The sequence below is a fragment of the Abramis brama genome (genome assembly GCF_963993115.1).
Source record: "Abramis brama genome assembly, chromosome: 19".
Lineage (NCBI taxonomy): Eukaryota > Metazoa > Chordata > Actinopteri > Cypriniformes > Leuciscidae > Abramis > Abramis brama.
In genome coordinates this window covers 747,501-774,980 of record NC_139981.1, presented here as the reverse complement: position 1 = coordinate 774,980, position 27,480 = coordinate 747,501, and the positions used below count along the sequence as shown (strand labels likewise).

The window sequence follows — 27,480 nt, the reverse complement described above, 5'->3', positions numbered from 1 at the left end:
TAGCAAACTAATATGTAAGAATTTCTTACCTTACATCTTTCTTGTCTTCAAATCGCGTTCTTCTTCTTCTGATGTAAATCCAATGTAAGCTCAGGCGCGTCTAAAAGCAGAGACTTGTGAAGTGTTTTGGTGTTTTGTTTTTGAGGTAATGAGCGCGATCGCGTTCCATGTGGAGATTTGCATGTGAATCTCTTTTGCGCGAGTGGGCGTGGCCAAATTAAATATAATGAGCAAGCGTTTGAGAAGCTGGACATCTTGTTGGTTTTATACAAATTACTTAAACAGAGAATATTTGTTTTCAGTTTGAATCCGATCATTTAAAAGTACACACTTAAATGTTTATAAAGGTGTATGGCTCATAAATGTGTGACAAGTATTCGCTGAGTTTTGTTTCAGTTTATAGACGTGCTCAAGAAAAAAAAGTTCACCGCGACGGAGAGGCAGAACGCACACCATGTTTATTTTCTTTATTTTACAAAAGCACAATGTTTTGATTTGATTGTAAGTGGACACATACAAAAGTAGAAATATCACAGATTCTTTTTTTATATTTCTTTTTTCTGTATGACCATAAATGACGGAGTAATTTAAGTTTATAGTGCTACAATGTGGAGAAAATCCAGCAAAACGCGCCCGCGACCTCAGAGGATTAATGTTCTTATTTCCTTTCAATTAATCAAGATTTGAGGTGAATCCTCCATCGTCTCCTTCAGTACAGCTTATAAAGGTCACGCTAAATATTCAAACTCACATTAGACTCTTTTAACATTAAATAAAGCCCATAATCAGAGATTATAATTGTCATACTTTGTGTTGTGAGAAAAATAGAAACCGTTCCTAAACCAGAATCGTCATATATTTGTCATGTATTTCTGTATTTTTCATCGTCATTTGCTTTTGTCGCGTGGCGTGTGGTTAGGACACGGTGAACGACAATCAGACCCACAAGTTGACCTCAATAAAAGCAAGAGTTCATCTTAAGATAAATGAGGGCTTGTTTAAATCTCTGTGTTTCCATTGACTCGTTCATTTGACAAATAAGTGTCTCAAGATTTGCCTGTAAACGACCCACATCTGAAACGAGTTCATGGGAACGACCACAGGCCTTCATCTTCCTCCTGAAGCTCGTCTCTATGTTTGCTCAAACGCACAGGAATGTAATTACACCGTTAGCATTAAGAAGCTGAATCTAACTAAAGGAGCATAACATCCAATCTAATTATGGAGGCCTTTAATGAGTTTCTAATTGGCGGATGGGCCTGTGAACACAAGCGAAGCATTCAGGGCTCAGAACATGTGCGCTGCAGTTTCCTCTGTGTGATTGAAGTCCACTTGGACAGAATTAAACGCTGAAATATGGTTATGTTAGTTTATATCTGTATGAGCGTGACTTATTATATCTGTGTGAGGGTTCTGATCTCTCGGACCAGGTGCTTCGGTTAAACGCGCTCAGGAGAGATAAACAACGTCAACTGTGCATCACATGATTAATATCGGTCCGTTTCTTCTTGACAAAACCAATGTATTATTATTATTATTGTACAAACTGGTACCAAAAACTCTTCATGTTCACTTGTGGTCAAAAGTTTGGAATAAGTATGATTTTAAATCATAAAATGTTCACCATAAATGTTTCTTGAGCATCAAATCATCATATTAGAGTGATTTCTGAAGGATCATGTGACACTGAAGACTGGAGTAATGATGCTGAAAATTCAGCTTTGATCACAGGAATAAATTACACTTTACTGTATATTCACATAGAAAACTGATGATTTACACGAATAATATTTCACTGTTTTTACTGTATTTTTGATCAAATATATTCAGCCTTGGTGAGCAGAAGAGACTCTTTCAGACACATTACAAATACTTATTCTAAACTTTTGACCAGTAGTTAGATTTTACTAATCAGACTTAACTAACTGATCAGACTTGTTTGAAAGACTCGTTTTTTCCTGTTTTGGACAAAAAAATCTCATAGATCTGCTGTACATTTACACATTTCTAACTCTCTCTCTCTCTCGTAATAATTCATCGCAGTAAGACGTACTGAATCCAGACATGCCAAAACACACTCCTTTAAAATAATCATAAAGTATAAATAAAAGCCTGAAAACGTCCAGAGCGCGTATGAAATATCTGTATTCGCCTTGATCCTCCCCGGTTGTGTCTGAACCGGCTGACCTTGAAGACACGGGATTCATTTTCCTGAATAAAATCAATGGATGAAGGTCCAGGGCGGCAGAAAAAGAGCTTCATTATGAGTGTGAGGGAAACAAAGACCATCTTCATCTTCATGCGCTCACTTAAGAGCCATTTCAAATCAATTGGCCTGTGCATCTTTAATACGGTTAGAAAATGAAGGCCGAGATCATCTCAGTGGCATTCACTGAAGAATAATCACAAACCCATATGAGACTAATCTGATTTTAAGAGATATAACGGGCGTTTGGGATCTGAGAACATGAAGGACGTTTACTTTCCGCAGACATTTATGAGCAAACAGGAAGTTCTGCTGTTAATTCTGTTTCAGAGCGAGCGATGAGAACGTCAACGCTGGGAGAATATGAATATAGGCTGAAGACCTACAGAAACACTGGCATCATCGCACTGATGGAATACAGGCATGGAAACACAATCAAATCTTAGACTTAGAAAATTATTGTAAATATTATATTACTAATATTTACAATATTATAATTAAATATTTCTACATCAGAAATTCAACGGAATAAAGAAAAAAACAAGGAAAAGAAAGAAAACGGACAGCCAAAAATAAATAAAGAAAAATAAATAAATTATAATTAATTAATTTAAAAACTAATAACAAAAAATGAAAGATATATATATATATATATATATATTTATTTATTTATTTATTTATATATTTATTATTTATTAAAAATAAATAGTGTATTTATTTTAATGATAATTTAAATATAAATAATGATTATTTACTTTAGTATTTATTTATAAGTAAAATAAACAAAAAAAGAAAAAGAAGGAATGAAATAATAATATTGTTTATTTATTCTAAATAATTATTATTATTATTTAAATATAAATAAATGATAGCATTTTTTTATCATAAATACTAAAAAGTAAAAGAAACAAACAAAAGAAAAAGGGAAAGAATAAAATTAATATTATTGTTAATTTATTATTATTAAATATTATTTACATAAAAATAATTATTAAAAAAATAAATACATAATTATTAAATTCATATTGTTAATTTATTATTAATAAATGATTATTTACATAAAAATAATTATTTCGAAAATAAATACATAAATATTATTATAAATACTTTTATTATTTAATTAATAATAATGTAAAAATAAAATACATGTATAAAAATAAAATAAAATATAATAAAATAATACAAATAATAAAATAATTTATTGGAAGGAAGGAAGGAAGGTTTCTCTCGCTGGTAATTCTGTAAAGTGCTTCTGCTTACATGTCGATGTAAATGCGCCGCTGTTTAACTAAACAACGCAGGAGTGACAGAATAAAGCAATCGTATAACAGCAGACGAGCGAACAGCTCCTGCCAAACCCATTATGGGTATTGAACGTATCCCACAATCCTGTGCAGCAGAACCCAGAGCGGGTCCTCACCTGTGACCGGCCCGACAGGTAATATGATGAAGCAGATGAAGACATTATACAACACATCCGTTGCTTCCGTCACTCCTCACACACTCACAGAAGAAACACCAGCAGACTCACACCATGTTCATGACTATATCAAACCCACGGTTCCTACAGAAACACCAGGACTTTAAGCACGACTCTTTCTTCAATCATCAAGAGATCTCACTTATCAAACAGTATCTTTAGTATTTAAGGATTTTTAAAACTCAAATTACAGATATAAGGTTTCCAAAATACTTACAACGTATTTAATAATATATATTAAATACAAAGTTTATAATGGCTATTATTGTTAAAAAAATAATATTTTATATTATAATGTTGGCGTACTTCGTATTATCAGACAGGCTGCAGTGTTAATTTTGCATATATATTCTTTTTTTTTGGGGGGGGGGGGGGGGGGGGGGTATATTATTTTAAGTAAAGCACTTTTTAAGTACCTCTTCATAAATATGGCTGTTTTCAAGGGTTTTCCAGAACTTTAAGCACCTTGTACGAACCCTGTGTCATTAAACCCGATTACTCGGATAGCAGCGACGGAGTGTGTGTGTGTGTGTGTGTGTGTGTGTGTGTGTTCCATTCTGAGGGTTTAACTTCTGAAATGAGTGTCTACATTAGAGCTGATGTGCTCGTTCACTAAAGCAAACGCTCAATCTCCACTGAGATCAACAGATGCAGCTCAAACTCTAGTGTGAAGAGATGCGAGACTGTATGTTACATGTACTTACCATAGTAATAACAGTAAATTATGCATAATTACATGCAACTAACCCTCAACCAAACCCTAACCCTATAGTAAGTACATGTAGTTAATTAATATTACTCAGAACTTAAATATATAATTACACTGTAACAATGACACCTTAAAATAGTTGTGTAATTATGCATAATTTATTGTTATTACTACGGTAAGTACATGTAACATATGTAACAAGGACACTGTTACCCACATTTTTCATATATTTTAAATAAATGGATAAATAGTATTAATAAATAGATTTTTGTCATAATCGTGCAGCCCTTCGTAGGGGGGGGGGGTAAACTTTTGCATCTGACGAGCCGTGTCCCTGATCATTAATCCGGAAAGAGCATCCGAGGGCAGGAGAAGCGGCGAGAAGACGGCATGATGACTCTGACCGTGTGAGAAATGACTGGATTGAAGATAACGATTTCTGTGCCGCTTTAACCGCACGTACGTGCCTCTCTCTCTCCTCAGGATCACGGGGAACACACTCCCGTCTGCGGGATGTTTGGATTAGTTTCTGATGTGTCCCTGAAGATCCCGGGGCTCGTCCCAGCAGACGCCGCGTGTGCGGACGGATATATATACACTTTAACTGGGAAAAGGTCAGGCATGCGGGAAGCAGCAGGCAAACACGCATGAATCACGGGAGATTTGGTGCATGGCAGCGAATGAGAAACCCGGCAAACCCCATTATTCCCCGTGTTTCCCAGCCGGGCCGGGATTCATGCCGGCGCATGCCGTCAGTTCATTAGGAGGAAACATCAGGACAGTGACGAGCCCCCGGAGGCGTTTAATTCCACATCAGCCCTTCGTCTCGCTCTGTGTGATCAATACTATATCAGTGTAAATTAAAATGACAATCTCCAAGTAATTAAGCCTGTTAATGTTTGATTGCGATGTCATTATTTGCTCGTGAGAGAGAGGAGCTGCTCTTCAGCCTTATGTGTGTTTAAACCAGTTTTTTACTAGCGGAAGCAAATGAAGTCTTCATTCCTGACGGACGAGCAACAGCAGGATAACACGATCACGCTAATCTGATTTATGAAACCAAACCTGATTACGGCCGAGAAGAACGACGAGAGGAACGCGACCACACTGGAATCTAGAGTGAAAGCGCACAGGAACGACTCAGATCTTGCATTCTGGGATAGAGTCCTCCTGTAGTCAATCATCCAAACCCGTAAAACTCATCTTTGATCACCAGAATTAAATATAAAAATAAAAAAATTCTTGTAAAAAAAAATCATGCCTTAAAATATCTTAAATGTAACTCGACACTCTTGCCTCATTTAGTATTCGCGGTTCTATGAATATGCAAATGAGCCCCGCCTCCACTCAATCTATCTATCTGTTATTCTACCCATCTATCTATCTATCTGTTATTCTACCCATCTATCTATCTGTTATTCTACCCATCTATCTATCTATCTATCTATCTATGTTATTCTACCCATCTATCTATCTATCTATCTATCTATCTATCTATCTGTTATTCTACCCATCTATCTATCTATCTATCTATCTATCTATCTATCTATCTGTTATTCTACCCATCTATCTATCTATCTATCTATCTATCTATCTATCTATCTATCTATCTCTGTTATTCTACCCATCTATCTATCTATCTATCTATCTATCTATCTGTCTGTCTGTTATTCTACCCATCCATCTATCTATCTATCTATCTATCTATCTATCTATCTATCTATCTGTTATTCTACCCATCTATCTATCTATCTATCTATCTATCTATCTATCTATCTATCTGTTATTCTACCCATCTATCTATCTATCTATCTATCTATCTGTCTGTCTGTCTGTCTGTCTGTCTGTCTGTTATTCTACCCATCTATCTATCTATCCATCTATCTATCTATCTATCTATCTATCTATCTATCTATCTATCTATCTATCTATCTATCTATCTATCTGTTATTCTACCCATCTATCTATCTATCTATCTATCTATCTGTCTGTCTGTCTGTCTGTCTGTTATTCTACCCATCTATCTATCTATCTATCTATCTATCTATCTATCTATCTATCTATCTATCTATCTGTTATTCTACCCATCCATCTATCTATCTATCTATCTATCTATCTATCCATCTATCCATCTATCTGTCTATCCATCATCCATCCATCTATCCATCTATCTATCCATCTATCTATCTATCTGTTATTCTACCCATCTATCTATCTATCTATCTATCTATCTATCTATCTATCTATCTATCTATCTATCTATCTGTTATTCTACCCATCTATCTATCTATCTATCTATCTATCTATCTATCTATCTATCTATTATTCTACCCATCTATCTATCTATCTATCTATCTATCTATCTATCTATCTATCTATCTGTCTGTCTGTTATTCTACCCATCTATCTATCTATCTATCTATCTATCTATCTATCTATCTATCTATCTATCTATCTATCTATCTGTTATTCTACCCATCTATCTATCTATCTATCTATCTATCTATCTATCTATCTGTTATTCTACCCATCTATCTATCTATCTATCTATCTATCTATCTATGTTATTCTACCCATCTATCTATCTATCTATCTATCTATCTATCTATCTATCTGTCTGTCTGTTATTCTACCCATCCATCTATCCATCTATCCATCTATCTATCTATCTATCTATCTATCTATCTATCTATCTATCTATCTATCTGTTATTCTACCCATCTATCCATCTATCTATCTATCTGTTATTCTACCCATCTATCCATCTATCTATCTATCTATCTATCTATCTATCTATCTGTTATTCTACCCATCTATCTATCTATCTATCTATCTATCTATCTATCTATCTATCTATCTGTCTGTCTGTTATTCTACCCATCTATCTATCTATCCATCTATCTATCTATCTATCTGTTATTCTACCCATCTATCTATCTATCTATCTATCTATCTATCTATCTGTCTGTCTGTCTGTCTGTCTGTCTGTCTGTCTGTTATTCTACCCATCTATCCATCTATCTATCTATCTATCTATCTATCTATCTATGTTATTCTACCCATCTATCTATCTATCTATCTATCTATCTATCTATCTATCTATGTTATTCTACCCATCTATCTATCTATCTATCTATCTATCTATCTATCTATGTATCTATGTATCTGTCTCTATCTATCTATCTATCTATCTATCTATCTATGTTATTCTACCCATCTATCTATCTATCATTCTACCATCTATCTATCTATCTATCTATCTATCTATCTATCTATCTATCTATCTATCTATCTATCTATCTATCTATCTATCTGTTATTCTACCCATCTATCTATCATCTATCTATCTATCTATCTATCTATCTATCTATCCATCATCCATCTATATGTCCAGCCTATGAATTTTTCAAACAAGGAATTCAAACAAATTTCAAACATTTAATGTTTGTCTTGATCAACTTTGCTTAAAAATTAATTTAAAATTAAATTAAAAGTTACAAATTACACTTCATTTCAAATGATTGCAATTCTACTTCCTTACATTCAAATCTGAACTGCAACTGTTTTCTGCCTCGAGTCCAACACTTGAAACCTGACATTAAGTTGTGAACGCTGCACAATCCTGACACACACAGATCAGATCACACACGTCCAACGGTGTGTGTGTGTGTGTGTGTGTGTGTGAGAAACGCGATCGCTAGTTCAGTCTAAGGCTGCTAAACGTTAAAGGACACGACTGACATGTTAAAGAGCCTCTCGAATGCATCACTAAAATCTCTCAGCGCTGGGATTTGCCGAAAGCACTCGTGGGCTCTTCATCAAGCACTCTAACGAGCCACAAATGCTTGGGCTTAATGAATTATTAAATACAAGTCAATAAAGGATAAATAAGAACAACAAATGCAACCTTTGGGTATTTAATTAGCAGAGGTGGAGCGCTGCATTTCTAATGCGTTTATGCTAATCGCCACTGAGATCTCACTCAGGCCAGCAGATTTTCCCCGATCCATCAGAGGCTCGTTGATTCACGTCGACGCGGTTCCACTCATTAATAGTCCGTTAGCGAGGAGACCGGAGCTGTCAGACGACTTGCAGATCAATGCTCACCCTTTCCTGACAGTCAAGCGGAGAGTCAGCGATCTGAGGACCAGATCATTCCCTCTCCCAGCTTTATTTACGGTCCGGCAGGGGAAAATCCTGCATCCGATCACTCAGTAAAGAAACGGCACTCGTGACTTTAACATTAATAAACAAGTGGAGGAAATCAAGTACAAATGTGCAACTGTGGCGTGTTTCATCTGAGAAAACTCTCAACAAACTCACATCTCCGCAGCACAAACACGCCAAAATAAAAGTTCGGTTTAACTTGAAGAAATTATGACAGAAGTATAATACTATTTTTTTTTTTTGAGATTATAGATTATCACAATCTTTTTGCAACAAAAAAAAATAAATGAAAGGAATTGTTGAAATAAATAATAAATAAATAAAAAAAAGAAAAATCTAAACTGATGACAGAATTTCTGAAAACTAAATATTCATAAATTATTTGAATAAGTTTTATGAATATATATATATATATATTTTTTTTTAATTAAAACAGAATCCAGAAGAATTTGGGAAAAATAAAACATTTAATCCCAAAAGTAAATTTGGGAGGGAAAAAAATATTTCATTAGCCCCTATTATTGTTAAAATTGTAATACATTTTTAAAGTTTGATTAATTCAATTGATGACATTTTTTATTATAAAAATTTAGCTAAACCATTAAAACAGAATCCATAAAAAAATAAAAACTGAATTTGGGAAAAAATAAAACTATCTAACATAAGGCTCTATCAATAATATTTTAATAAATTATTAAATTGTTAAAGTTTTTTTTTTTTAAATTAAATTAAAATGGAATTTTAGGCTTTGACATAATGAGACGCGGCATGAAATTAGATTGAAGATCAAACTCATTCATAAGCAGAAATGAATGAACATTTATGAAGACAGAATGACCTTTGACCTGACACTCCAGGACCACTGATACACACACACACACACACACACACACGGCTAATGATGAGCTGCAGCATTAAGATGCTTTTAGCTGCATTAATAATGCTGATGGAGTGTGCGTGTGTGTGTGTGTGCGTGTGTGTTAATATCACACACAAACAAACGCACTCAGTGAGAGATGTGCCAAATGAAGGGTAAGCAAAGTCAGTTTGCTGTAATTAAGGAGAGTCTCTTAGAGGACGGCGTCTGTGTGAACGGGAAACACACACCTGCCAGAGCCAAGAGAAATGAGCATGCTGAGTGATTCACTCCGTGTGTGTGTGTGTGTGTGTGTGTGTGTGTGTGTGTGTGTGTGTGTGTGTGTCTGTCTGTCTGTTTTAGAGGGCCGCTCATGAAATTAAACATTTCAGACTGGAGGGAACCGTCGACAGGAAGGTCACCCTAACCCTAACCCTGGATGATGTGCTTCATTCATAAACACAACCGTTATTATTATCAAAAGAAAACAATAAAATACATGAACTGATTAAATGTGAAGCTTCAATGTAAATCTACCAAATGCAAATAAATGTAAATGTAATATAAAACACAAACACACACACTCTACTGTGTGTGTGAGTGAGTAAGAGTGTGTGTGTGTGTGTGTGTGTGTGTGTGTGTGTGTGTGTGTGTGAGAGAGAGAGAGAGTGAGTGAGTGAGTGAGTGAGTGAGTGAGTGAGTGAGTGTGTGTGTGTGTGTGAGTGAGTGAGTGAGTGAGTGAGTGTGAGTGAGTGTGAGTGAGTGAGTGAGTGAGTGAGTGAGTGTGAGTGAGTGAGTGAGTGAGTGAGTGTGTGAGAGTGAGTGAGTGAGTGAGTGAGTGAGTGAGTGAGTGTGAGTGAGTGAGTGAGTGTGAGTGAGTGAGAGTGAGTGTGAGTGAGTGAGTGAGTGTGAGTGAGTGAGTGTGAGTGTGTGAGAGTGAGTGAGTGAGTGTGAGTGAGTGAGTGTGAGTGTGTGAGAGTGAGTGAGTGAGTGTGAGTGAGTGAGTGAGTGAGTGAGTGAGTGAGTGAGTGAGTGAGTGAGTGAGTGAGTGTGAGTGAGTGAGTGAGTGAGTGAGTGAGTGTGAGTGAGTGAGTGAGTGAGTGAGTGAGTGTGAGTGAGTGAGTGAGTGAGTGAGTGAGTGAGTGTGAGTGAGTGAGTGTGAGTGAGTGAGTGAGCGTGTGAGTGAGTGAGTGAGTGAGTGAGTGAGTGAGTGAGTGAGAGTTAAACAAGAATTCCTTTATTATGGAATTACTGAGTGACATTCACTCTTTTTAAGTGTCATAATGGTGTTAGTGTGTGTGTTTGTGTTAGTGTGTGTGTCAGGACAGTGTGTGTGAGGCCGGTTCCCTTCACATGTTAATCCCCGTCGGCACAGACGCCGTTCATCAGGATCTGCTCACTAATGCATGGAGCTGCAATAAAATTAACCTTGTGCCAATTGTTTTCTCACACGCGTGACAGGCCGCCGGCAGCTCATCCGTTACGCAGGAGATGATGAGCGAGTGTGTGTGTGTGTGTGTGTGTGTGGCAGCGATGCGCTCAACGCCACACCAGCTCAAACATCACGAGACGGCACTCAGACAGAAACCGTGATCTTTAGAGACTGAGATCAACATTCTAAATACAAGCATTAATATATGGTGAAAAAATATTTTGCTGTTATATTATATATTTTTTTAGAATAGATGGAGTGCATTTTGTTTTGATTGGTATATATATATATATGTGTGTGTGTGTGTGTGTGTGTGTAAATATGCATATATCTTAGTATATGCATTAAATATATATATACACACACACATACTTGGATACATAACACAAAAAAATACATGAACTGATTAAATGTGAAGCTTCAATGTAAGTCTACCAAATGCAAATAAATGTAAATATAATATAAAACAAATATTAGGTAAAAAATTATCATTTTCAGTAGAGAATGGTGTGTGTGTGTTTGTGTGTGTGTTAGGGATGGGCATCTCCATAACTAAGGCAGAAACGATACGCATCTCGATGCATAGCCAACGATACGATACATTAAAGATACATATAAGCAGCTACCGATGCGATGCGATGCGATTCACTACTATTACGATGCGGTGCGATACGATTCACTACTATTACGATGCGGTGCGATACGATTTCGATGCGATTCAGCGCGATGAGATTCAATGTAATATGATGCTGTGCAATTATAGATAGTTAACTTTTATTTTTTTTAAAATAAATATCAGACATACAGCAAATCATAAAGTTGCTTAAGTGCCTGACTTTTAATGGCTCTTTCACAAACAAAAGATTTGGTTTTCACAAAAAAAATTTTTTTTTTTCAGCTGAAAGAAGATGCTGTTTTAACAAACAATAATAAAAAATAAACGTTCATAACTGTATTCAAATGCAAATATATATATATCCTACTTTAAGGTTGTAGGTGACTCTCATGACACGCCTCGCACTCCGTAGTGTTGTGATGCGTCATATTCACGTAATGTTAGCAGCTGCAGCAGTGGTGATGAGAGAACGCGCTTGAGCAACAGTTGAGTGATGGTGATGAGACGCGAATGAGGGGAAATCGCGTCCGTCGCGCCGTGCTAAACGTGTCTATCGCGCCGCAAGACCACCAGACGCGCGTCAACGCGTCTTTTTAACATGGAAACCACTAGCTCCAGACGCTCTATTCGCGTTCGTTGTGGACGCAGCAGTTACATAATAAAATATTGGTCACAAATGATTGATCACTTTCTAAATAGTAGAAGTATAGCGCATCTACTAATAAATATAAATGAATAAATCGTTTTTTACCGATGCAAATATGTTAGAAACGATGCATCGCGATACAAATGCCAACTTATCCGATGCACACTTCGATCATCGCATCGTTAGCTTTTGTGCCGATGCACCGATGCGAATCGGTGAATCTTACCATCCCTAGTGTGTGTGTGTAAATAAATAAAGATATAAATAAATTTTTTTTTAAAAATCTCTTTATAAATAAAGAGATGGAGAGAGAGAGAGAGAGATGGACGAGAGAGAGAGAGAGATGGACGAGAGAGAGAGATGGACGAGAGGGAGAGAGAGATGGACAAGAGAGAGAGAGAGAGAGAGAGAGAGAGAGAGAGTGAGAGAGAGATGGACGAGAGAGAGAGAGAGAGAGAGAGAGAGAGAGAGAGAGAGAGAGAAAGAGAGATGGACAAGAGAGAGAGAGAGAGATGGACAAGAGAGAGAGAGAGTGAGAGATGGACGAGAGAGTGAGATGGACGAGAGAGAGAGTGAGAGATGGACGAGAGAGATAGAGAGAGACGAGAGAGAGAGAGAGAGAGAGAGAGAGAGAGAGAGAGAGAGACGAGACGAGAGAGAGAGAGAGAAAGAAACGAGAGAGAGAGAAAGAAACGAGAGAGAGAGAGAGAGAGAGAGAGAGAGAGAGAGAGAGAGAGAGAGAGATGGACGAGAGAGGTTGGGTGGGGTGAAAAATCCTTCAGTGGATGTTTATTTGCTCTCAACACCTCCTAAGCGATCAATATTTTTAATTTGGGGCCAAGTTATTATTTTTCACATCACTGCGCTGGGGAGCAGAGTAAAGTGGCTCATATTTTAGCACTAAAAAGATCGATATGACAGCCTCACCTTCACTGTGGCCCTTACACACACTCACACGGGGCCGAGGGCAGACACACACTCCGCACATATCATCAAAAACACACACACAAGCGCAGACACGCACACACGCATATACACACGCGTGATTTACTCACCCCTACTAAACCAATCTGACCACACACATGCACTCACACACCACTGCATCAGTTTACAAGCGCTTACACGTGTGTGTGTGCGTGTAGGATCAAGCGTGTGTGTGTGTGTGTGTCACAGACGTGTTTCCCCACATGAGAGCCGCTCATATCAAATGCATCTGTTTCTATATAATCCATTAGTCGCGTATATATTTCGCTCCAAATTTCTCCAGCGCCTCGGCCTCATAATTCACGTCTGATGGCAGATTCATCGATTGTCGCTCAGTAGACGTGTGTGTGTGTGTGTGTGTGTGTGTGTGTGTGTGTGTGTGTGTGTGTGTGTGCGCGCGTGTCTGCGTAAGTGTGTTTAGGAGAGCTTGACTGATGGTGTGTGTGTGTGTGTGTTTAGGAGAGCTTGACTGATGGTGGGTGTGTGTGTGTGTGTGTGTGTGTGTATGCGTGCACGTGTGTGTGTGTTTAGGAGAGCTTGACTGATGGTGTGTGTGTGTGTGTGTGTGTGTGTGTGTATGCGTGCACGTGTGTGCGTGTTTAGGAGAGCTTGACTGATGGAGTGTGTGTGTTTTGGAGAGCTTGACTGATTGTGTGTGTGTGTGTGTGTGTGTGTGTGTGTGTGTGTGTCTGATGGTGTGTGAGAATTATTGCTCTACAATATTACTCCACTAACGTCCGCCTCATTCAAACGCCTCGTCCCGAAATAAGAGACGCCGGGTTTCGTTTATGATCCGACATCTGACCTGTCCAGCACAATCATATAAAGACCCCCATATTTCTGCTGTAATTAAGACAACTTATTTTTATTAAAATATAATAATATATATAATATATATTCACATAGAAAACAGCTGATTTACATTACAATAATATTTCACTGTTTTTACTGTATTTTGATCAAATAAATGCAGCTTTGATGAGCAGAAGAGACTCTTTCACAAACAGTATAAAAAAGACACACACTAACTCACTCTCTCACACTCACACACACTTTTATACTGCACAAACTGTATATTCCTCTCCTCTTATCCCTAAACTAAATCACAAAAAAAACTTTAATTACTTTATTTTTATACCAAATGAGGACGCCCCCTAAAGGGATGTTTTGGGAGATTTTGTCAGGTTTTGGTCACTTCTGGGTACAAATTTGTCCCCAAAATATAGTTAAGTAGGTACACACACACACACACACGCACACACACAGTAAAATGTTTCTCTACATCTGTATCCCGTGTTGTTTCCCCTCAGTGTCATTCTTCAGAAGCTCTTCTGTGTGTAAGTGTCTCTGACGGGAGCGATTGCATTACAGCGTCCGACAGCAGACACACACACACACACACACACACACACACACACACACACTCACTCACTCTCCGATAGCATCAACACGACCTTAATCTCACCGGGACACGGATAACAGTGTGTGTTATCAGCCGTCAGCGGGATTCATCCGCAGGACACACACACACACACACACACACAGAGCTGCCTTTTAATCAAACTCACTTCATCTTAATTTTAAAAAAAACTTAATATATTCTGTAATTTTGCTTCTCCAGTAAATGTATCTTGATTTAAGAAATTAGATATGCTGGAATATTAGATTGTGCTGGAAAATAAGACAGAAACACTGAGTTAGATTTGTTAGATTTAGATTAGATTTATAAATGTTAGATTTATATTTAAAATATAATAATTATATATTCATGTGTGAATGTACATGAATGCTCCATTAAGCACTATATAACGCCACACACACTGAGTAAAAGCGCTCGCATCAAGACGTCTCTAATTAAAGCTGCGGGTCGTCGTGTTTGAGCAGAAGAACAGCGTGTCCGATGTAACGCATTGTGACAGGAACACTTTATATCTCACACACACACACACACACACACGCTGTGGTAATAAGGGGCGGACATTAGTGCACATCATTACCCATGAGCCTTTGGGCCCCGGGGCAGAGCGGCATGATAAATATTAATGGTGTGGAACTAGTGAACGGCGATGCTTCCTCTAATTGACATTTTACCTCCTGTATCCTTTACAAGAGCGATAAAACACACGCGCTGTCACTCAAACACACCCAGTGCTGAAGCAGAGACACACACACACACATGCACACACACACGCATCATCTGAGCAGATTAACGCTGAAAGATTCATTTCAAGAGGAATCACTTAAAAATGAATCACTCGTTATCCTGCAATATTAAACCCTGAACAAACGGAGGATGTGATTCATTGACACTAAAGACACTATAAAAACTCTACAAAAACTTGGGTCCTTTTTTTCTATCCTAATCCTGGGTTGAGCCTTTGGGGTCAATTTTTTTAGTTATTTTTTTCAGTGTTTGGGTAGTTTTCTTGTTACATAGATCCTGGGTCAGACGTAACAACCCAGTGTTTGGATAGTTTTTGCGTAACCCAGATCCTGGGTCAGACGTAACAACCCAGTGTTTGGGTAGTTTTCTTGTTACATAGATCCTGGGTCAGACGTAACAACCCAGTGTTTGGGTAGTTTTCTTGTTACATAGATCCTGGGTCAGACGTAACAACCCAGTGTTTGGATAGTTTTCTTGTTACATAGATCCTGGGTCAGACGTAACAACCCAGTGTTTGGGTAGTTTTCTTGTTACATAGATCCTGGGTCAGACGTAACAACCCAGTGTTTGGATAGTTTTCTTGTTACATAGATCCTGGGTCAGACGTAACAACCCAGTGTTTGGGTAGTTTTCTTGTTACATAGATCCTGGGTCAGACGTAACAACCCAGTGTTTGGATAGTTTTTGCGTAACCCAGATCCTGGGTCAGACGTAACAACCCAGTGTTTGGGTAGTTTTCTTGTTACATAGATCCTGGGTCAGACGTAACAACCCAGTGTTTGGATAGTTTTCTTGTTACATAGATCCTGGGTCAGACGTAACAACCCAGTGTTTGGGTAGTTTTCTTGTTACATAGATCCTGGGTCAGACGTAACAACCCAGTGTTTGGATAGTTTTCTTGTTACATAGATCCTGGGTCAGACGTAACAACCCAGTGTTTGGATAGTTTTCTTGTTACATAGATCCTGGGTCAGACGTAACAACCCAGTGTTTGGGTAGTTTTCTTGTTACATAGATCCTGGGTCAGACGTAACAACCCAGTGTTTGGATAGTTTTCTTGTTACATAGATCCTGGGTCAGACGTAACAACCCAGTGTTTGGGTAGTTTTCTTGTTACATAGATCCTGGGTCAGATGTAACAACCCAGTGTTTGGATAGTTTTCTTGTTACATAGATCCTGGGTCAGACGTAACAACCCAGTGTTTGGGTAGTTTTCTTGTTACATAGATCCTGGGTCAGACGTAACAACCCAGTGTTTGGGTAGTTTTCTTGTTACATAGATCCTGGGTCAGACGTAACAACCCAGTGTGTGGGTAGTTTTCTTGTTACATAGATCCTGGGTCAGACGTAACAACCCAGTGTTTGGGTAGTTTTTGCGTTACCCAGATCCTGGGTCAGACGTAACAACCGAGTGTTTGGATAGTTTTCTTGTTACATAGATCCTGGGTCAGACGTAACAACCCAGTGTGTGGGTAGTTTTCTTGTTACATAGATCCTGGGTCAGACGTAACAACCCAGTGTTTGGATAGTTTTCTTGTTACATAGATCCTGGGTCAGACGTAACAACCCAGTGTGTGGGTAGTTTTCTTGTTACATAGATCCTGGGTCAGACGTAACAACCCAGTGTTTGGGTAGTTTTTGCGTTACCCAGATCCTGGGTCAGACGTAACAACCCAGTGTTTGGATAGTTTTCTTGTTACATAGATCCTGGGTCAGACGTAACAACCCAGTGTGTGGGTAGTTTTCTTGTTACATAGATCCTGGGTCAGACGTAACAACCCAGTGTTTGGGTAGTTTTTGCGTTACCCAGATCCTGGGTCAGACGTAACAACCCAGTGTTTGGATAGTTTTCTTGTTACATAGATCCTGGGTCAGACGTAACAACCCAGTGTTTGGGTAGTTTTTGCGTTACCCAGATCCTGGGTCAGACGTAACAACCCAGTGTTTGGGTAGTTTTCTTGTTACATAGATCCTGGGTCAGACGTAACAACCCAGTGTTTGGGTAGTTTTTGTGTTACCCAGATCCTGGGTCAGACGTAACAACCGAGTGTTTGGATAGTTTTCTTGTTACATAGATCCTGGGTCAGACGTAACAACCCAGTGTTTGGGTAGTTTTTGTGTTACCCAGATCCTGGGTCAGACGTAACAACCGAGTGTTTGGATAGTTTTTGCATAACCCAGATCCTGGGTCAGACGTAACAACCCAGTGTTTGGATAGTTTTTGCATAACCCAGATCCTGGGTCAGACGTAACAACCCAGTGTTTGGGTAGTTTTCTTGTTACATAGATCCTGGGTCAGACGTAACAACCCAGTGTGTGGGTAGTTTTCTTGTTACATAGATCCTGGGTCAGACGTAACAACCCAGTGTTTGGGTAGTTTTTGCGTTACCCAGATCCTGGGTCAGACGTAACAACCGAGTGTTTGGATAGTTTTCTTGTTACATAGATCCTGGGTCAGACGTAACAACCCAGTGTTTGGGTAGTTTTCTTGTTACATAGATCCTGGGTCAGACGTAACAACCCAGTGTTTGGATAGTTTTCTTGTTACATAGATCCTGGGTCAGACGTAACAACCCAGTGTTTGGGTAGTTTTCTTGTTACATAGATCCTGGGTCAGACGTAACAACCCAGTGTTTGGATAGTTTTTGCGTAACCCAGATCCTGGGTCAGACGTAACAACCCAGTGTTTGGGTAGTTTTCTTGTTACATAGATCCTGGGTCAGACGTAACAACCCAGTGTTTGGATAGTTTTCTTGTTACATAGATCCTGGGTCAGACGTAACAACCCAGTGTTTGGGTAGTTTTCTTGTTACATAGATCCTGGGTCAGACGTAACAACCCAGTGTTTGGGTAGTTTTCTTGTTACATAGATCCTGGGTCAGACGTAACAACCCAGTGTTTGGATAGTTTTCTTGTTACATAGATCCTGGGTCAGACGTAACAACCCAGTGTTTGGGTAGTTTTCTTGTTACATAGATCCTGGGTCAGACGTAACAACCCAGTGTTTGGATAGTTTTCTTGTTACATAGATCCTGGGTCAGACGTAACAACCCAGTGTTTGGATAGTTTTCTTGTTACATAGATCCTGGGTCAGACGTAACAACCCAGTGTTTGGGTAGTTTTCTTGTTACATAGATCCTGGGTCAGACGTAACAACCCAGTGTTTGGGTAGTTTTCTTGTTACATAGATCCTGGGTCAGACGTAACAACCCAGTGTTTGGGTAGTTTTCTTGTTACATAGATCCTGGGTCAGATGTAACAACCCAGTGTTTGGATAGTTTTCTTGTTACATAGATCCTGGGTCAGACGTAACAACCCAGTGTTTGGGTAGTTTTCTTGTTACATAGATCCTGGGTCAGACGTAACAACCCAGTGTTTGGGTAGTTTTCTTGTTACATAGATCCTGGGTCAGACGTAACAACCCAGTGTGTGGGTAGTTTTCTTGTTACATAGATCCTGGGTCAGACGTAACAACCCAGTGTTTGGGTAGTTTTTGCGTTACCCAGATCCTGGGTCAGACGTAACAACCAAGTGTTTGGATAGTTTTCTTGTTACATAGATCCTGGGTCAGACGTAACAACCCAGTGTGTGGGTAGTTTTCTTGTTACATAGATCCTGGGTCAGACGTAACAACCCAGTGTTTGGATAGTTTTCTTGTTACATAGATCCTGGGTCAGACGTAACAACCCAGTGTGTGGGTAGTTTTCTTGTTACATAGATCCTGGGTCAGACGTAACAACCCAGTGTTTGGGTAGTTTTTGCGTTACCCAGATCCTGGGTCAGACGTAACAACCCAGTGTTTGGATAGTTTTCTTGTTACATAGATCCTGGGTCAGACGTAACAACCCAGTGTGTGGGTAGTTTTCTTGTTACATAGATCCTGGGTCAGACGTAACAACCCAGTGTTTGGGTAGTTTTTGCGTTACCCAGATCCTGGGTCAGACGTAACAACCCAGTGTTTGGATAGTTTTCTTGTTACATAGATCCTGGGTCAGACGTAACAACCCAGTGTTTGGGTAGTTTTTGCGTTACCCAGATCCTGGGTCAGACGTAACAACCCAGTGTTTGGGTAGTTTTCTTGTTACATAGATCCTGGGTCAGACGTAACAACCCAGTGTTTGGGTAGTTTTTGTGTTACCCAGATCCTGGGTCAGACGTAACAACCGAGTGTTTGGATAGTTTTCTTGTTACATAGATCCTGGGTCAGACGTAACAACCCAGTGTTTGGGTAGTTTTTGTGTTACCCAGATCCTGGGTCAGACGTAACAACCGAGTGTTTGGATAGTTTTTGCATAACCCAGATCCTGGGTCAGACGTAACAACCCAGTGTTTGGATAGTTTTTGCATAACCCAGATCCTGGGTCAGACGTAACAACCCAGTGTTTGGGTAGTTTTCTTGTTACATAGATCCTGGGTCAGACGTAACAACCCAGTGTGTGGGTAGTTTTCTTGTTACATAGATCCTGGGTCAGACGTAACAACCCAGTGTTTGGGTGGTTTTTGCGTTACCCAGATCCTGGGTCAGACGTAACAACCGAGTGTTTGGATAGTTTTTGCATAACCCAGATCCTGGGTCAGATGTAACAACCCAGTGTTTGGATAGTTTTTGCATAACCCAGATCCTGGGTCAGACGTAACAACCCAGTGTTTGGGTAGTTTTCTTGTTACCCAGATCCTGGGTCAGATGTAACAACCCAGTGTTTGGGTAGTTTTTGCGTAACCCAGATCCTGGGTCAGACGTAACAACCCAGTGTTTGGATAGTTTTTGTGTTACCCAGATCCTGGGTCAGACGTAACAACCCAGTGTTTGGGTAGTTTTTGCATAACCCAGATCCTGGGTCAGACGTAACAACCCAGTGTTTGGGTAGTTTTCTTGTTACATAGATCCTGGGTCAGACGTAACAACCCAGTGTTTGGATAGTTTTTGCATAACCCAGATCCTGGGTCAGACGTAACAACCCAGTGTTTGGGTAGTTTTTGCGTAACCCAGATCCTGGGTCAGACGTAACAACCCAGTGTTTGGGTAGTTTTCTTGTTACATAGATCCTGGGTCAGATGTAACAACCCAGTGTTTGGATAGTTTTTGCGTAACCCAGATCCTGGGTCAGACGTAACAACCCAGTGTTTGGGTAGTTTTCTTGTTACATAGATCCTGGGTCAGATGTAACAACCCAGTGTTTGGATAGTTTTCTTGTTACATAGATCCTGGGTCAGACGTAACAACCCAGTGTTTGGGTAGTTTTCTTGTTACATAGATCCTGGGTCAGACGTAACAACCCAGTGTTTGGATAGTTTTTGCGTAACCCAGATCCTGGGTCAGACGTAACAACCCAGTGTGTGGGTAGTTTTCTTGTTACATAGATCCTGGGTCAGACGTAACAACCCAGTGTTTGGGTAGTTTTCTTGTTACATAGATCCTGGGTCAGACGTAACAACCCAGTGTTTGGATAGTTTTTGCGTTACCCAGATCCTGGGTCAGACGTAACAACCGAGTGTTTGGATAGTTTTTGCATAACCCAGATCCTGGGTCAGACGTAACAACCCAGTGTTTGGATAGTTTTTGCGTAACCCAGATCCTGGGTCAGACGTAACAACCCAGTGTGGGGGTAGTTTTCTTGTTACATAGATCCTGGGTCAGACGTAACAACCCAGTGTTTTGATAGTTTTTGCGTAACCCAGATCCTGGGTCAGACGTAACAACCCAGTGTTTGGTTAGTTTTTGCGTAACCCAGATCCTGGGTCAGACGTAACAACCCAGTGTTTGGGTAGTTTTTGCGTAACCCAGATCCTGGGTCAGACGTAACAACCCAGTGTTTGGATAGTTTTTGCGTAACCCAGATCCTGGGTCAGACGTAACAACCCAGTGTTTGGATAGTTTTTGCGCAACCCAGATCCTGGGTCAGACGTAACAACCCAGTGTTTGGATAGTTTTTGCGTAACCCAGATCCTGGGTCAGACGTAACAACCCAGTGTGTGGGTAGTTTTCTTGTTACATAGATCCTGGGTCAGACGTAACAACCCAGTGTTTGGGTAGTTTTCTTGTTACATAGATCCTGGGTCAGACGTAACAACCCAGTGTTTGGATAGTTTTTGCGTTACCCAGATCCTGGGTCAGACGTAACAACCGAGTGTTTGGATAGTTTTTGCATAACCCAGATCCTGGGTCAGACGTAACAACCCAGTGTGTGGGTAGTTTTCTTGTTACATAGATCCTGGGTCAGACGTAACAACCCAGTGTTTGGATAGTTTTTGCGTAACCCAGATCCTGGGTCAGACGTAACAACCCAGTGTTTGGTTAGTTTTTGCGTAACCCAGATCCTGGGTCAGACGTAACAACCCAGTGTTTGGGTAGTTTTTGCGTAACCCAGATCCTGGGTCAGACGTAACAACCCAGTGTTTGGATAGTTTTTGCGTAACCCAGATCCTGGGTCAGACGTAACAACCCAGTGTTTGGATAGTTTTTGCGTAACCCAGATCCTGGGTCAGACGTAACAACCCAGTGTTTGGGTAGTTTTTGCGTAACCCAGATCCTGGGTCAGACGTAACAACCCAGTGTTTGGGTAGTTTTTGCGTAACCCAGATCCTGGGTCAGACGTAACAACCCAGTGTTTGGGTAGTTTTTGCGTAACCCAGATCCTGGGTCAGACGTAACAACCCAGTGTTTGGATAGTTTTTGCATAACCCAGATCCTGGGTCAGACGTAACAACCCAGTGTTTGGGTAGTTTACCTCTTGTGTTACCCAGAACACAACACGAGATCCGGCACGAGATCCAGTGCGTTACAGTAGAAACGGCACAACAGAGACTGGGCCATTACACTTAATTACAGAAATGTTTCATTTTTACTTCTAATATTTGTTAAACGAACTTAAATGTATGCAATATGTATTAAAAACTATATAAAATATAATATACTGTAAAATATGATAAAAAATAAAGGAATTATCATGCAAAACAGTGGTTGTGTGGAGTTTTTTTGTTGTTTTTTTAAGTTTAGTGGATTTAAGTTGATCTGTAAACAATTCATGTAAGAAGAAGAAAAAAGCTAGTACTGTAGTAAAAATGAATAGTTAACCTTTAGTTGAATCAACCCATTATACTGGGTTAAATAAACAACCCAATTTGTAAGGTAAAATTAACCCAACATGTGTTTTGTCCTATATTTACTAATATAGGACAGAACAGTTCAAGAATAATATATGCAATATAGGACAAATTGGGTTGTTTTAACCCAGTTTTTTTAAGAGTGTGTAAATATACATACATATACACACATATATACACACACATAAACAGACAGTATATTGCACAAACATACCAATATTTTTCATATTACAAGACAGAAATGGAACTTTTCCCCTCTCTCAGGATGAGACGAACACTGTCTGTCTCTCTCAACTCACATTATCTGAAAATTGACATCTCGAGCAGACAACAAACAGTTACCCGAGCAAAACAAATGCAGGCGTGTGTGTCCGGTTAAATGGCACGTGTCTGTCTGAGCGCAGATTTATTGACTGTCTGAACCACTGTAAACTCACGGATCACATTCAACTCGACTCAAACACAAAGACTGTCATATAATACGTCACTTATCATTCGTTTATGTGCATCTTTTGCAGACAATCTTCTTCTTCCTCAGTGTTTCTTTCCTGTTTTCCAGCTCAAATACATAAACATTCTTAAATCAAGATAGATTTACTGGAGAAGCAAGGAGACATTAGATAAATCTTGTTTTATGAAAAAACGATCAAAATGAAGCGAGTTTGTGCTTTAAATGAGGACAAATATCTGCCAATGGAGTCAGAAAAATAATCTAAAATCGAAGAGAAAACAAGAATATTTTTCTGACCCTGTTCGCAAATATTTGTTTTATTGTTTTAATCATAAACACACTTAATTTTAATCTCAGAAAACTTAATATCTTCTGTAATTTTGCTTCTCCAGTAAATGTATCTTGATTTAAGAATATTTAGATATTTGTGCTGGAAAACAGAAGATGATCAATGTCTGCAATAAGTGTTTGATTTATATTTTTAATATTATCCATATATTCATATTTGAATGTAAATGAATGATCTAAGCATCATATAACGTTTATGATAATAGAATAAGTTAAGTAAGGGATTACTCTTGTTTTCTGTAATTTAATTAGTTACTTCTGATGTATAATTGCATTAAATACTTAAATTGCATTAGAATATAGAACAATTCTAAATAAAACAATAGTGGATTTAACAATTTTGTTTTTAATATAACCTTCTCCCTTTAAATACTTTGATCAGTTCAAGAATAATATATGCAACTTTATATTGTTTTTTTGAAAGAATTAAAAGTTTTCACGTCTATCCTTGTATTGTATTTAAATAGAGTCTTAAAACTTTATTTCAGGATTGCTTTTAATTGACTTATTTTATTGTTTATTTTTCAGTGTTATATATATTTTTTGCTCTCTACTTTGTGTTTTAATTTATACTGTTGTGATTGCTTGTGTTGTAAAGTGCTTTGACAATGCCATTTTAAAGGCGCCATACAAAATAAATGTATTATTATTATTATTATTATTATTATTATTGTTCAGCTGGTCGAGGTTGATATGGGATTTAAAAAGTAATTAGTAATAAATAAATGCAACACTTTTTAGAGAGAGTAATTAGTACAGTAATATTTCCACTGTTAAAGATAGTAATTAATTACTTTTTAGTGTAAACACTGAGTACCAAAACGACCTGCCAAAATATGATAATCTTGAATAACTGACCTAGTGAATTGAGTTTCATTTCCTTCTTCATTTAATGAATATTAAATGCAATTTTATATTGTTAATTTAGAAAGAATTAGAAGGTTTTCACGTATTGTTCAGCTGGTCGAGGTTGATATGGATTTAGAAAGTAATAAGTAATGCAACACTTTTAAGAGAGAGTAATTAGTACAGTAATAGTTCCACTGATAAAGATGTAATCAGTAGCTAATAATTAATTACTTTTTTAGGGTAACTTACCCAACACTGAGTATCAGCAAACATATAATATAATCCTGAATAACTGATCTAATGAACTGAGTTTAATTTCCTTCTCCTCCTGAAACTCTGGGTTTATTCCTGGGTTTTTGCTTCCATCTAGTGGCAATAGCAGGAACCTCATGAATCTGAAGAGAATCACTCATGAAACGGAGATATCTCAGGCAAACTGAGAGCAAAAACACTCTTTACACCAGAGCTGTACAGCGCATGCAAACACACACATAAAAATGGTTTTATCATGCAGTAACTTTTAACTTTAATGTGCCATTTCTATTTAATTTTACCCATGATGTAACTAAATGAAGCACATTTTAGGTTCGCTGAGATTATTATTTTATTTTATTATTAGAAGAAAATGACCTTTTATGAGACTACAAGTTCAGTCCATAACTAAATATCATCCAGATGTGGCCCATTCATAAACACAGAACACATGAAGGCGACCTTACTACAGAGGTGACAGATGGTCATGTGACCAGGTTTGATCTGAACACGGGCGTTTAGGCGTTAAAGAGAAAAACATCGCTCATCTTTTGAACAACACAAGCGAAACCTCACAGATCTCATACCCAGACTTTTGCCTTGTCCAAACACACACACACTTGCGCTCTTTACACTTGACAACTCGTCTACTTGTATGACGTATTTCCTCTGTTTGGCTCAAGTGTTCTAGTAGGCGTAAACACTGCAAGTGTGTGTAGAACTTCTGATTACTCGATGGGACACACTTATAGTTTTACACACTTATAGGTTTGCAAAAATGCAAGTGTTTACAGAGCTCATTTATTATATTTTCAATACTTTGCATTTTAAAATAAACGTCTACATGTCTGTTCAGTAATCGCTGTAACTAACAGAAGACACACATTTAAGATTGTGCTGCTTTAAGTGATAAAAGCAGGCGCACACACACACACACACACACACACACAAGACTCATCTCTGCACCAATCACATGTGCAACACTGTGTTTTTACTAACAATTTACATGTTTCTAATTAATTTACATTACAGTGGAATGTTTTCCTCGACATCTCGTGATTTCAGGGCACGAGTTCCCGAACATAATGCATGATGGGATATGCGCCGAAGCGGGATTGGAGAGAGTGTGTGTTTAGTGTGCATTAAGAAAACTTTGGCATTTTTAAGACATGGGACAGTCTTGCACACTTACTTTCTGTCGCGTGCACACGCTCTCAAGTGGCCAAGAACGCCTGTGTGTGTGTGTGTGTGTGTGTGTTTGGACAAGGTATGAAGCGCGAGACACAGGAGCGGTGGCGCCCCCTGGTGTTCAGACACATGAACAGACTCACTGTGAACTGCTCCTGGGATTTGTAGTTCTTGTCGAGGTAAACTCGTGCACGGCTGTAGTCCTTCATGGCGTCGCTGGACAGAAGCTCTCTGACGACAACAAACACACACACACACACACACAAAATGAGCTTCTGGAGCATCTACAGTTACAGTATAAACATGTACAGTTACACATACCACAGCAAATCTGCAGGGTTTACATCAGATTTAAGGCTTTTCAAGACCTGCACAAATAACATTAATACCATATGGGCAGGAAGAGCAAGATCCAAACCATTACATGACTGTAAATACAACTTTACAGTACAAATAATACACACACACACACACACACACACACAGTGTAAGTGTGTGAGAGAAAGAGTGTGTGAGTGTGTGTGAGTGAGTATGTGAGAGAGAGAGAGAGAGAGAGAGAGAGAGAGAGAGAGTGAGAGTGTGTGTGTGTGTGTGTGTGTGTGTGTGTGTGTGCGTGCGCGCGTTTGGTTTATATTACATTGTGTGAACCAAATGTCCCCACAAGGATAGTAAAACCTGAGATCACCTCCATTGTGGGGACCAGTCAGCGGTCCCCATGAGGGTAATGGGTTAATAAACATACTAAATTATATTTTTTTTGAAAATTTAAGAAAGTTTTCTGTGATGGGTAGGTTTAGGGGTCGGGTTAGCGTGTGTGTGTGTGTGTGTGGGGGGGGGGGAGTGAGAGTGAGTGAGTGAGTGAGTGAGTGAGTGAGACACTGACCATTCAAAAGTTTGGGGTCAGTAGTTTTTTTTATATATATATATATATATATATAAAGACATTTATAATGTTACAAAAGATTCTGTTTAAAATAAATGCTGTTCTTTTAAACTTTCTACTAATCAAAGAATCCTGAAAAATAAATATATATCACAGTTTCCACAAATATATGAAACACTGATAATAATCATAAATGTTTCTTGATCATCAAATCATCATATTAGAGTGATTTCTGAAGGATCATGTGACACTGAAGACTGGAGTAATGATGCTGAAAATTCAGCTTTGATCACAGGAATAAATTACACTTTACTGTATATTCACATAGAAAACAGATGATTTACACTGGAATAATATTTCACTATTTTATAGTTTTTACTGTATTTTTAACCAAATAAATGCATGATGTATTAACATGGTGTTTTATTAACATGCACTATGGAAATTAAGATTCTTTGAAGTGCCGTATGTCGTGAATAATCCTTTAGAACTGTTTTATCTTCTAATAACATCATAACTAAACCAACTTACTGTAATTAGTTTCATCCGAGAAGATGATGGCCTGATAAATTATTACATTAATCACTGTGATCGTGAATATGTGGTTACAGTTTTAAAGTCCTCAACCTATTCATTATAAACCATGTAACAAGAAAAAAAAATATTATGTTTTTGAAAAAAGTTTATAGGGTCACTAGTGACCCGAAGTATGTAATAGTGCAAGTATATTTCTTCTGCACAGCAATAACTGAATCTCTGATGACTGCAACTCACACTTACTCCTCAAGGTGGCGCTGTTCGATAAACAATGATGATGTGATAATTACAGCAAGCGCAAAACAAAACAATAAAAAGTATCATCAGCAAAATTTGGCTATTTACTGTAATCAGATATTAGTGTCACTGATGTTGGATCTGGCGAAGAAGCTGTCAATCAAAATATAGATTTATTTATTGATAATATATAGATACTATTGCAGCAGTTAGAGCCATCCGTGTTAGATGTAGATCCGGGTCACTGAAGACCCAGATATGTAATAATTATGATTGGAAAAATCATAATTTAAGGGATCAAAGTGGAACCGCTGTAAAGAAAAAAGGTAACACTTTACTTGAAGGGGTGTGCATAAGACTGACATGACACC

General features: G+C 38.5%; 1 protein-coding gene across 1 annotated transcript in view; it reads right to left on the bottom strand.

The window, feature by feature from the left end:
• The window catches only part of inpp5a (inositol polyphosphate-5-phosphatase A), a 206,984-nt gene that overhangs the window by 98,870 nt on the left and 80,634 nt on the right, over positions 1-27,480 (bottom strand). The window contains exon 4 of the mRNA XM_084093951.1: positions 25,596-25,683. Coding sequence (XP_083950077.1) covers positions 25,596-25,683 — 88 coding nt within the window. The remainder of the gene's footprint in view (positions 1-25,595; positions 25,684-27,480) is intronic.